Source organism: Leptodactylus fuscus, chromosome 6 (genome assembly GCF_031893055.1).
Source record: "Leptodactylus fuscus isolate aLepFus1 chromosome 6, aLepFus1.hap2, whole genome shotgun sequence".
Classification (NCBI taxonomy): Eukaryota; Metazoa; Chordata; class Amphibia; order Anura; family Leptodactylidae; genus Leptodactylus; species Leptodactylus fuscus.
The window spans coordinates 173,355,948-173,369,821 of NC_134270.1; the positions used below are offsets into that span (position 1 = coordinate 173,355,948).

Consider the following 13,874-nt stretch of genomic DNA (forward strand, 5'->3'; position numbering starts at 1 on the left):
CTAAAGTGTCTCCCTTTTAGCTGATATGCAGTTGACGCCTTTGTTACCAGGGAATTACATCCCTAGATACAATGTTAGAGACAAGACATGATCATAGTGAGTGGGGAGGGTTGTTATTTTTCCTCTTCATACAGTGAAACGCAGATGCAAGGATCTGATTCTCCTCACAGACTTCTCACAGTACGTCTGGAAACTGCTCTGTGCAAAGGGCCGAAGATTCTGCAAATCGCACAGTTTACAATATATAAAAAGGTTTCTATGTACTTGTATCTACTTCTGACTACATGTGTAGTTACAGATGGGATATTATTCACAGATAGCAAGCAATGCCTCAGAGACTGCAAACAGTTGTAAAAGCCAGAGGTGGTGCAACAAAGTAGTGGTGATGGGTTGGAGTGTTATTTTGTTTGTTTGTTTTTCATGACTCCATAATTTTTTCCTCAGAACTGAGTGATTCCATAATGTGTTCCCTGTGCTTGTTCTAAAAATCTAACTGTTACTGGCTACCACAATTATTTTTCTGGATTTCTTTTAGTGTTTCTTAAAGCCAGAAAGTTCCATATGAAATACCTTTAGCTTTTTTCCATGGCTGTGATCTGCTTTTTTCCACAACATTAAATAACTCAAGGAACATCCTCGGGGACTGGTGACTCCATAATTTTTGCCACGGGTTGTATTACTGGTAGCCGTTATGGTACAGTACAGTATCTGGAAGATGACGAACCAAAAAGTTTTCAGCTTGCAGTGCCAACCGGAGCCACAATAGGCAACAGACACGCACCGGTTGTACCAGCAGGTATAGTCTAGTCTAGGTATATATCTAGAGTGCACCTATAATCCAGCAGATAACTCAGAACCTGTGGAAATCTAGGTCAATAGGTTAAAGCAATGGAAGGAGCTGACCCAGTTTGCCAGGGGAGTTTTATCCTGTCCAGTCTCAAGTGTTATGTCCGACAGGGTGTTCAGTGCTGCGGGTGGTGTTGCAATACATAAAAAGTCAAAACTATTTACAGGTAGCATGGAAAAAATTACTTTTATTAAAATGAATCAGACATGGATCCGTGAGGATTTTCAAAAACCTCCAGCTGATGCCTCAGAATAGTCGTGTCACTGTCTCCCTTTTTTACCATCTTCTATTTACCGTACTGATACTGACCCTACTCCTAAATAGCTAACACCACTACCACCCAGGCAAACATGTCCTGTGGCCTGGGCCATCATATTAAACCCTGCCGCCCCGTCACACGTTGCCACAGCTACCACCACAGCCATCATTGAGTCAGACATGCACTGTGGTCTGATCCATCATATTATGCCTTATTGCATTGCCACACGTGTTACCACAACTGCCTAGCACCACTGCCACCACTCAGACATGTCCTGTGGCCTTGTCCATCATATAATGTGCTGCTGCACTGCCAGACATGTTGCCACTAGGGTTGAGCCGATCTTGAAATTTCAGGATCTTTTTTAAAATCCGATTTCCGATCATTTTCCATTCGAACCCGATCCCAATGCAAGTTAATGGGATTTTTTAAATAATCGGAGATCGGATTTTAAAAACGATCCTATTCACTACACAGCATGTAGTCCTAAAATTGATTCAATTTTTGGACCCCACGCTGTATAGTGATTAACACATCCCCTCCTCCCCCAGTCTCCACTTACCTGCACAGCTGCAGCCCCCACTTCTTCTTCATCCAGTCCTCTGTCCTTCACATGTCTTCAGAGCGCCCTGCGCCCCCCCACCTCCCTAAACTAGTATTGTAGAGATGCAGGGAGTAGGCGGGGCTTGGTGCGGCTGGAGAGTGTGGGCGGGGAGATGTGAGTGCATCACTCACGTCTCTCCTTCCAGTACCCACCCACACTCTCCCAAGCCCCGCCTTCTCTATAATACTAGTCTAGGGAGGCGGGGGTGGGGCGCAGGGCGCTCTGAAGACATGTGAAGGACAGAGGACCAGACCAGCAGAGGGCAGCGGCAGCACTTTTGAGCAGGTAAGTTGAGCGAAGTTCACGAGTAGATAGATATTACTGTACATTGACTCTAGTAGATAGACAAGTCAATGTACAGTAGTATCTATCTACTCGTGAACTTGCCTCATCGTCCTCACAGCAGCGCAGCACACAGTGATTTACCGCAGCCGGCCACTCTTCTGCTTCGTCCCTGTTTTACCGTATAGTCAGCTGAGTATATGGTAAAACAGGGATGAAGCAGAAGAGTGGCAGGCTGTGGTAAATCCATAGGAATGAATGGATGCAGCCGGCACGCAGGGGGTTAAGCGGCCAGCCTCTTCCATTCATCCCTATGGGTGCTAAGCTTTTCCCACAATGATTGGCCAGTAGCCAAGCATTGTGGGAAATAAGCCCCGATCTCGATACCGCCAGAAAAGATTGGGATTGGAATCCGATCTTTTCTGATCCTGATCGCTCAACCCTAGTTGCCACAGCTACCACCACTAAGGCCTAGTCTATCACATTCCACTATACCACAATGTTGTAGATGGAGTGTTGGAATAAAAAAAAAAATCTGCTTCCATCACTAGTTAATGATCACGTGATGCTTATGGACCAATGTAAACTTGCAAGTTCTTCAGTCTTGACATACACACAGCTTTACAGCAGGTTTCCATAGCACCTAAGCTATTTATGACCTGTATTAGTTAATGGCAGTTCAGAGGTCCTTAAATATTCAGTCATATGATGTGTATCATCCATTATAACTTCATATTTAATTTACCAGGATTCCATAACAACACAGCCATAAATAGACTGTAACTATATTAGACTGCCATACTGGATGTCAGCATTCGTATAAATTGAAACATATTTTAACTTCTTAAAAATACACCAGTACCAATTCTTATGGGTCCACTACACAAACAAAAAAATGTATAAAATGGAATAAAATTTTTTAAAATGGTATAAAATTTTTTAAAATGGTATAAATTTTTTTAAAATGGATAATATTTCATCTTGTATGTGATTATGTTCTCTTCAGTAATTTCATAGCACAAATAATTTGATACAATTAACACTACATTTTATTTCTATAGCAGAATTATTAGTTTATAATAAATCTATCCTGCACAGGAAAATCAAAGAAGAAACGAGAAGACAATTTAACAATAGTATTTTGGGGTACCAAGAAAGGCAGGTTATTCAGAGACTTGTGAACTAAGTCAGAAGTAATGGACAAAGTCAAAGCTCCGATATCTGCAATATTGAATGTCTATAGTCTACAGTAAGTAAAGCAGCAGTCTAAGTGCAGTAGTTGCAGTTAAGTTACATACAGGGCCCCATAGGGAAATTTTGCACCTTCTTATATATAAAGTATTTATTTATATTTTTCTATACCCATTTTGCACTATGTTTTATAGATAGGCCCCTAGGAGCCCTAAGAGTATTCTACACTATGTTTTATAGATAGGTTCCTAGGAGTCCTAAGAGTGTTCTACACTATGTTTTATAGATATGTTCCTAGGAGCCCTAAGAGTATTCTACACTATGTGTTATAGATAGGTTCCTAGGAACCTAAGTATTCTACACTATGTATTATAGATAGGTTCCTTGGAGCCCTAAGAGTGTTCTGCACTATGTTTTATAGATAGGTTCCTAGGAGCCCTGACAGTATTATACTCTATGTTTTATAGATAGGTTCCTAGGAGCCCTGAGAGTATTCTACACTATGTTTTATAGATAGGTTCCTAGGAGCCCTAAGAGTATTCTACACTATGTTTTATAGATAGGTTCCTAGGAGCCCTAAGAGTATTCTACACTATGTTATATAGATAGAGCTCCTAGGAGCCCTAAGAGTATTCTACACTATGTTTTATAGATAGGTTCCTTGGAGCCCTAAGAGTGTTCTGCACTATGTTTTATAGATAGGTTCCTAGGAGCCCTAAGAGTATTCTACACTATGTTTTATAGATAGGTTCCTAGGAGCCCTAAGAGTATTCTACACTGTTTTATAGATAGGTTCCTAGGAGCCCTGACAGTATTATACTCTATGTTTTATAGATAGGTTCCTAGGAGCCCTAAGAGTATTCTACACTATGTTATATAGATAGGTTCCTAGGAGCCCTAAGAGTATTCTACACTATGTATTATAGAGAGGTTCCTAGGAGCCCTAAGAGTATTCTACACTATGTTTATAGATAGGTTCCTAGGAGCCCTGACAGTATTATACTCTATGTTTTAAGCCATGTTAAGCTGTGCTTTGTACGAAACCTGTTCTACCTTAAATAAATCTTGGCCACAAACAGCCTGTTAAAAAAAAAAAATCTCTCTAATGGCCATCAGTACTCAGTTTGTCTTAGTATGCAATTAAGATGGGTTCCCTGATGCTGGATGGAGTGTAGTTGGGCTGGGATTAATATTTTTATATGTTTCTGCTGAGGCTGTGACTGTATCTTCAGGGTCGGGGCTCGAGTAGGGTAGAGGTGGGGGCTTAATATCGTTTGTTTCTTTGTCTGTGGCTTAAGTATCAGTAGACCCTTCTGGAGCAGCACAATCTCTCTTCTCTGCAGATTCTCAATCATCTATTACTGAAGCCATAGACGTGAGTGACAATAAGCCCCACCTCCACCCTACCCCAGCCCTGCCCCCTCCATTAGCAGGGAACTCATCATTGTTACATTCTATGACTGGTTTTACACTGAGATCAGCGCTGGAAGCCATTTTTATTTCAATCATACTCCTTAGGGCAGAAGGACCTCCTGTTTCTTACTAGAGATAAGCAGGTGTCTATCAGTTCAAGTCCATGACATTTTATTTTTGTTTCCAAATTCTCTGACAATCTCTTTATTAACTTCTAGAAGAAGAATTTCAGCAGTAGAAGACACACAATGGCTGGAGTCAGGACAACTTTATGGATACTTTGAGTTCCTCGTGAGCAGACAAAGTCCATTTTGATTGATGAACCTGCAACATCTATGACTTGGCTGCCAATATTACAGAACGATTTTGTTGTACATCCCCGAGCGGAAAATGAATATGTATATTGTCCTGCTAAAATAGACAAAAGAATGTTAATTGAACACAGTATTAGATCTCATACATGAACAGAAGGCGAGGTTGATGGTCACTTTTTTTTTCCTGAGATCTAAGCAATGCCGTTGGATCTAAGCAATGCCGTTGCTGTTACCAAATTTTACCATAAATTTTCAGCCATGTTATTGCATGACCCACTTCCTGCTTACCCATCAGCACTTGCACACACTGTCACTCAGTGCCCATGGGCTGTCAAGTAGAGAGGGACTAATTATAAAAAATGTTTCTGCTTGACCAAATTTTTCCACCAAATTTGTCATGAAATCTGTCATAGAATTTGAAATGTCCACATCAGCCAGGCAACATTTTTCTTCCTCCCATTCGCTTCAATGGAAGTTATCTAGTAGAATCTGCCCAAAGATTAAGCATGATACAGTATGCTTTACATGTGTAGCTTATGTTATGGTTTTTTTCATTGTACATATGTAATATTGCTACTGTTGTACACCAATTATACAGCTATAGCTACATGCGGATATGTATTACATGACAAAAACATTGTAGACAAATTGTACAACGTAAACGATGATGCCACTTCTTTGCAACTCACTCTTGGATGGCTTTTTTGGAGCTGTTATTTGGCTATAAATGAGTCAAGTTGCAGATATGTTACATGAGATTTCTACAGAAGTGTATAATGAAAGAGTCACCTGAATATTCGGGCCAAAACAAAATAGATTCGGCAATTCGCCAATTGTGAACCACAATTATATTGGGCAACAGTTCAGAAAAAAATTATAAACTACAGTTGCCTCCCTTTCCTGGGCACCCCAGTGGCATCAGGTGGACCCTCGACATCAAACTCTAATTGCGGTTCATGGGTGATGAATAGGGTTGAGCGATCGTGTTCGGAAAAAATCGGATTCCGATCGGCGATCGAGAAAATTTCATGATCGCGATCAGAATTCCGAACACGATCTTTTTAGGTGGGATCGGGATCGGTAGTATTTCCCACAATGCCTTCACACTGAGTATATAGTGTATACTCAGTGTGAAGGCTCCGCTGCGGTTCCATAGGAATGAATGGAAGCAGCCGACACACAGCCTTAACCCCCTGCGCGCCGGCTGCCTCCATTCATTCTAATGGGAGACTAAACTAACATGTCTTGTAGCTACTTACCTCCAGAGATGGCTGCTCCGCTGCTGTTCGCCTCGCTGCCATCCCAGCTGCAGTCTTCTTCGCCTCGCGGCCCCCTCCCTGCCAGGTTAGGAGAGTGTGGGCGGGTTAGGAGAGTGTGGGCGGGTACAGGGCGGGTTAGGAGAGTGTGGGCGGGTACAGGGCGGGGAGACGTCACGTCTCCCCTCCCAGTACCCACCCACACTCTCCTAACCCACCCACACTCTCCTAACCTGGCAGGGAGGGGGCAGCGAAGGGAGAAGAAGACTGCAGCTGGAGCGGCAGCGAGGCGAAGAACACCAAAGCAACCATCTCTGGAGGTAAGTGGACACCAGGGGGGACTAAGTAACCAGAGGATTAAAAAAAAATCCTCTGGCTATTTAGTGATTCACTACACAGCGTGGATTCTAAGGGCTAGTTCACACGTGAGGTTTTTGACAGTGGATTTCGCGCCCAAAACCTTCCCTTATAATGGTGGTCTATGGAGACCGCCGGGCTTCTGTTCTCTGCTAGCGGCGAGCTGCTGCTAGCGGAGAAAAGAAAGGACATGTCCTTTCTTCAGGCGGAAGCCGCGCAGGCTCAGCCGCGCGGCTTCCGCCCTCGGCAGCTCCCTCCTATGTCGGCTCATTCATTTGAGCCGACAGCAGAGGGTTAAGCCGCGACAGCGATGGTCGCGGCGGGCGGGTTTTGACAAGAGAGAGACGCGGCTCGCCGCGTCTCTCTCTGTGTCAAAACCCGCGCGGGCAGTTCACGTGTGAACTAGCCCTAACAATTCTTAGATTCCATGCTGTATAGTGAATAGGATTGCTTTTAAAATCCAATCTCCGATTAATAAAAAAATCCCATTGACTTGCATTGGGATCGGAATTGGGATCGAGATCGGGTTCAAATGAAAAATGATCGGAAATCGGATTTTAAAATCGATCCTGAAAAGTCAAGATCGGCTCAACCCTAGTGATGAACCAAGAAGTTTGGGAATTCAAGACAAATTCTTTACATTCAAAACCAGTTTGTTCATCTCCAGTCACATTTGACTTGCAGCCTAAACTGGCACCATCAACACCATGTCTCAGTTGTACTATAGAGCTGACATCCTGCTACAGTGCATGCGACTGGTGATAGCACTGATTGCAGCCATTTAACCCCAATAGCAAAATTGGCATCTAAATATTTAGTTTGAGCCACTGTCTCTCTGCCCATCAGCATCCCCACAAAACCATTGGATAGTCATAAAGGAGGGGGTCTAATGAAGAAACAGAAGTTTACAATCTTTGTCCACCTAGTAGATACAGTTAATATGTGATAGTATATCTATCAGCCTTTCGCCTTATTCACACATCTGCATATCACTTACATTTTTTGCAGACGCCATATATAACAGTTCATTTCAATTTTTTGATCATTTTACTGCTCCATTGACATAGTGATATGAGGTCTTGATTTTTGTAAGACAAGTTGTATTCCAACAATAATTCAATTAAAAAATCAATAACAATCTTTCTAAATGTCCACAAAAAAAACCAAACAAAAAAAAACCTTTAGCTTTTCATTGAACCAGTAACACAACTACCACTTGTAGCAATCATAATATTCTCTGGATGGCCCAGATTTCTATAGTTTTTTATGGTTTACTACTAGAGCTGAGCGAGTACTATTCGATACGGCCGTTTCGAATAGCACGCACCCATAGGAATGAATGGAAGCAGCCGGCACGCAGACTTTGCCGGCAGCCGGCCGCTTAACCCCCTGCTTCCATTCATTCCTATAGGAGCGTACTATTTGAAACGGGAGTACTCGCTCATCTCTATCTACTACTTATTTCCATCTACAGCACTGAGTGAGGGCTCATTCTTTGCCAGTTGTAAATTTTTTTATGCCATTTTGGGATACAGAAGACTTTTATCACTTGTTACAGCCTTAAAATAGAAATATTTATTTTCACCAATTGGCTGTCTATTTGTGTCTATCAGGAACATGAGACAATTTTGTGTGTCTATTTCAGGTTATTGTAACTTATATCACAAAACTATTAAAGGGATTCTATCATTAGGATATTCTTCTCCAACCTTTAGATGTCTTCTCCAGGCCGCCATTCGGTATAAATCCCGATTATCATCTGTATGCAAATGAGTTCTCTCGCAGCACTGGGGGCGGGCCCCAGCTCCAAACAGCACTGGGGCGTCCCCAATGCTGTGTGAGAACTCTCCAGCACCGCCTCCATCTTCTTCAGGAATGGGGCCTTCACACGTCTTCTTCCGGCACTGGCTTCAAACTTCTAGACCTTGGGCAGCCGACTGTGCATGTCTGCCGGCCACAAGAAAATGGCTGCTTACAATACTGTTTAAGAGTCCATTTTCTTGTGGCCAGTGGGCATGCGCAGTCGGCTTTGCCCTAGGCCCGGGTCCAAGAAGTTTGAACCCAGCACCGGAAGAAGATGTGAAGAGAGGCTGTTCCAGAAGAAGATGGAGGTGGCGCTGGAGAGTTCTCTCTCAGCATTGGGGATGCCCCCAGTGCTGCAAGAGAACTCATTTGCATACCGATGAAAACTGGGATTTATACTGAACGGAGGCGCCGAGAAGACATCTAAAGGTAGGAGAAGAATCACCTAAGGCTATTCCTACGTGGTACCCAGAAAAAAAATTGCATTTTAATGATAAAATTCTTTTAAGTGAACAGAAAAAAGTTATCAGTAGTATCTAGAGGATGCTTCAATTATAGTGAAAAAACCAAAGTATTTTTGGTACCTGTTAATTGTGCTTTCTCGGCAATACATGTATTCTCATTCCCTGTGCATGTGACAGTATCTGAGGGAGAACACCCGCTATAGCCAGAAGATGTGCAGGATGGACAGACCACTCCGTTGGAGATACTGCTTACAGCTGGGGCTGGAGACACACAAGAGGAAAAGAGAAAAATATAAAATAGAGACTGAAAAAATATTCAAATATTTATTTTCATGATATTTTGACCTAAGGACTAGTTCACACGGGGCAAGTTGGCAGCGGATACCTAACATGTTTGTTTAGTATATATTTTTTACATGATTTATCTTTTTTTAATTTTAAGGTTTTTAAAAAACTTTTCATTTGAATTATACATGATTAATTCTTAATTCTTATGGTAGAGTTGGAAGGGACCTCAAGGGCCATCGGGTCCAACCCCCTGCGAGTGCAGGTTTTCCTAAATCATCCCAGCTATATGTTTATCCAGATTCCGCTTGAAGATTTCCATTGATGGAGCGCCCACCACCTCCCGTGGCAGCCTATTCCACTCTCTCACTACCCTCACTGTCAGAAAGTTTTTCCTAATGTCTAATCTGTATCTCTTTCCCTTTAGTTTCATCCCATTGCTTCTTGTACTTCCTTGTGCTAATGAGAATAGGGGAGATCCCTCTGCACTGTGACTACCTTTCAGATATTTGTAGACTGCTATTAAATCTCCCCTCAGCCTTCTCTTCTGCAAACTAAACAATGCCAGTTCTTTTAGCCGCTCCTCATAGGACATGGTTTGCAGACCTTCCACCATTTTGGTTGCTCTTCTCTGGACTTGCTCCAATATATCGATGTCTTTCTTGAATTGAGGCGCCCAGAACTGTACACAGTATTCCAGGTGTGGTCTGACCAGGGAAGAGTACAGCGGAGTAATGACCTCTCTTCATCTAGATTCAATGCTTGTCTTAATACATCCCAGAATTTTATTAGCCTTTTTTGCAGCAGCACCGCACTGTTGGCTCATGTTGAATTTGTGATCTACTATTATGCCCAAGTCCTTTTCCCCTATGCTATCACTTAGTTCTATTCCTCCCATACTATATATGTTTTTTACATTTCTGTTACCCAGATGTAGAACTTTGCATTTGTCCCTGTTAAATACCATTTTGTTCGCCTCCGCCCATTGTTCCAGTGTGTCTAAGTCCTTTTGAATACACTCTCTCTCCTCTCTAGTGTTGGCTATTCCTCCTATCTTCGTATCATCTGCAAATTTTATGAGTTCCCCAATAATTCCATCGTCCAGATCATTTATAAAGATATTAAAAAGTACTGGGCCCAGAACAGAGCCCTGCGGCACCCCACTTTTGACTTTCTTCCAGTTGGATGTGTAGCCATTTAGTATTACTCGTTGTGCCCGATCATTAAGCCAGTTGTGAATCCACCTAACTGATTTTTTGTCAAAGCCATACTTAATCATTTTTTCAATAAGAAAGTTATGTGATACTTTATCAAATGCCTTACTGAAGTCAAGATATACTATGTCCACGGCATTCCCTTGGTCCAACCATTCAGTGATTTTGTTGTAGAAGGAAATCAGGTTAGTCTGACAAGATTTATTGGTCATAAAGCCGTGCTGGCTCTGGTTAATTAATGCCTTCCCATCCAGGTACCGAAGTAAATGTTCCTTGACAATTTGCTCAAAGATTTTTCCTGCTATCGAGGTCAGACTTACCGGCCTGTAATTTCCTGGATCGTCCCTTTTCCCCTTTTTGTAGATGGGGACAACATTTGCCCTTTTCCAATCTAAAGGGACCACTCCTGTTTCCCATGACTTACCGAAGATTATAGCAAGGGGTTCTGTTATTTCCTCTGCTATCTCTTTCAGGACTCTAGGGTGTAAATCATCTGGTCCTGGGGACTTGGTTTCCTGTAACTTGGCTAAGTGCTCTCTTACCAGACTTTTGCTTATAGTCAGCTTGGAGTCCTCCTTCCCCTCATCTCCATCACCATTAATGTCGATATTTCCATTAGTTTCTTGGGAGAAGACAGATACAAAATATGAATTTAGTAGCTCCACCTGCTGTTCCACCATGTTAACTGTTTCTCCTTTGTCATTCTTCAGGACTCCAATGGTCTCCTTCACTTTTCTTTTGCTTTTAACATATCCCCAAAATCCTTTTACCTTACTCTTTGCCTCTTTTGCAAGCTTCAATTCGTGTTCAGCCTTAGCTCCTTTGATGCTTGTCTTGCAGAGTCTGCAGACTGCTGTGTACTCTTCCTTAGGTATAGTTCCCATCTTCCACTTTTTGTATGTTTCCTTTTTCCTTTTTAGCAGGTTATGTAATTTTTTGGTCATCCATCCTGATATTTTTAGGTGCTTCCCATTTTTCTTCCTTCTAGGTATTGTTAGTTCCTGTGCTTTAATGATTTCCCTACGGAAGATTTCCCACCCTTCATGTGCATTTTTGTGCTTAAGAATTTTGCACCATGGAATTCTGCTAACCCTTGCCTTCAGGCTCTTGAAGTCTGCCCTGCTAAAGTCGAGCCTTGAAGTCTGTGTCTTCTCAGGTCTTCTTCTTCTTGCAACCCCAAACTCAAGTATAGCATGATCGCTGAATCCCAGTGTCCCTGCTACCCGTAGTCCCTTAACCATGTGCTCTTTGTTGGTTAGGACTAGGTCCAAAATGGATGTTCCTCTCGTGTTTTCTTTTACTAGCTGGGCAATGAAGTTGTCTGCTAGAGAGGATAAAAATTTGATGGAGCCTTTACTCTTGGCTGTGTGGGTTTCCCAATGAATGTCAGGGTAATTGAAGTCTCCCATGATCACTATTTCATGTTTCTTTGAGAGCGTGGTCATTTGCTGTGAAAAAATCTCATCCATGTCTTCTGTCTGTCCTGGTGGTCTGTAATAAACGCCTAGTATGATGTCCTTATCATTGTTTTTCCCTTGAATTACTACCCAAATAATTTCCAGTAGATTATCATTCTGTAAAACTGTAATTTCTGTGGAGATGTGTTCTTTTTTAACATACAATGCAACTCCACCCCCTCTTTTATTAGTTCTATTCTTTTTGAATAAGTTGTATCCTTCCATCTGTATGTTCCAATCATGCATGTCGTTCCACCAGGTTTCTGTGATGCCGATGACGTCATAGTTTTCCTTGTGTATCATCAGCTCTAGTTCTCCTTGTTTGTTTCCCATGCTTTGTGCGTTTGTGTAAAAACATTTCAAATTGTGCTCTGATGTATCCTTTTTCGTAATTTCCTTCTGAGTATCTTGTCTTGGGTCCTCTATACCACATCTAGTAACCTTGTTTAGTATGTCTTTTAGCTGCATGTTCTTGTCTTTCTTTTTTCTTCCCATCCCCTCTTCTTCTAGTTTAAAGCCCTTCTGATGAGTGTGGCAAGTCTTCTGGCAAATATGTTTTTCCCAGGTTTTGTGAGATGTATCCCGTCTCTAGCAAGGAGTCCATCGTAGAGGTAATTCACGCCACGGTCCAAAGATCCAAATCCTTGCTCTCAGCACCACCGTCGAAGCCAGGTGTTTACCTCTAGTATTCTATTCCATCTCCTGATGCCATGACCATCAACTGGGAGGATTGATGAGAATACTACCTGTGCATCCAGTTCCTTCACTGTCTTCCCCAAATTTAATTTTTTAATATTAAAAAAACTATTTTTTTTATTGACTCAAACTTGAGGTCTTTTGATCCCATGTACAGTGTACTTCTGTATTGCACTGGATTCCGTATAGATTCTCTCTGTGTTTTAGGGAAGGGCAGCCAGGAGGAATCTCAGAAGCCACAAACTTGTTACATCTACTTTGCCTGCTACATTCAAAAAAATTTAATAGGCCTTAATAATGGATCCATCATGTTTCAGGATTTAAAAAAGAAAAAAAAAAGTAACCTAAATGATGGTATGCTGTGTGAAACATAGCAAAGTGGATGACTTACCGGTAGGAATAGTCGGGGTACAGTAGTCAGTGTTACAACATGTCATCGATGCCCATATGCGTCCTTGACTATTGCTCATACTGCCCGTGAAGCTGCAATAATCTGACTTCATGCAAGACCTGATAAAAACCGTAGTAGTAGTTCCATCTACAAGCAAAAAAAAATATTTAGGGATTGTCTTAGAGATTACAAATGTGATTTGTTCTTGCCGTAAAGTGTTTGATGATCTACAGAGTCTGAATTCTTGCAGAGAACAATAGGGGGAATTTATCAAATTTATGCCAACTTTGTGATGTAGATGTGTTATAATGTGACACTTTTGTTGTATGTTCCTGTACGGTGCATGTGCTTAAATTGGTGATGCATCACTTTATTTTCTGCAGGTATGGTCCTACCAAGAGGGCACCTAAATTCCAGCAGGTAACTCTAACCCCATAGATTAAAGCAGGGACAGGAAACCTTGGCTCTCCAGCTGTTGCAAAACTACAACTTCCAGCATGAATACTTGCTCTGCTGTTCTTGGAACTCCCATGGAAGTGAATGGAGCATGATCGGAGTTTTAGCTTCACAGCAGCTGGAAAGCCAAGGTCTCCTACCCCTTGGTTAGAGCAATGGAAGGAGCTGGCCTAGTTTGCAATAGGAGATTCATCTTATCTGGCCTCCAGTGTCATGGTCGAGAGGGTGATCAGTGCTGCCAGTGGAATTGGAATCTGTCCACAGGGAGAGTGGAAAAAATACTTTTGTCAAAATGAGAATTTTTGACACCTATAGCTGATGCAACTGATTAGTGACACAGCTAAGGATGAGTGAAGTTTTGAAAAATTTGATGTGGCCATTTCTTCAGATTACCCAAAAAAAGATTTGATTTTTACCGAATTGATTTGCGGTGAATAACATTAAAAGACATTTTTTCCTGGCTGCAGAGAGCCTGTATAGTGGTGTAGAACACTTTGCCTTGCAGTAACACACATGGGGAGTCTGCTGTTGTAGTCAAACAATACATTAGGTGAGTATAACACGCACATGACAGGCTTTTAGAAC

General features: G+C 42.0%; 1 protein-coding gene across 1 annotated transcript in view; it reads right to left on the bottom strand.

The window, feature by feature from the left end:
- Nucleotides 1–12,912, bottom strand: part of LOC142210143 (uncharacterized) — a 145,625-nt gene extending 132,713 nt beyond the window's left edge. Inside the window, exon 1 of the mRNA XM_075279170.1 lies at nucleotides 12,834–12,912. Within this exon, the coding sequence (XP_075135271.1) occupies nucleotides 12,834–12,912 (79 nt within the window). The remainder of the gene's footprint in view (nucleotides 1–12,833) is intronic.
- Between the last annotated feature and the right edge of the window lie 962 nt (nucleotides 12,913–13,874).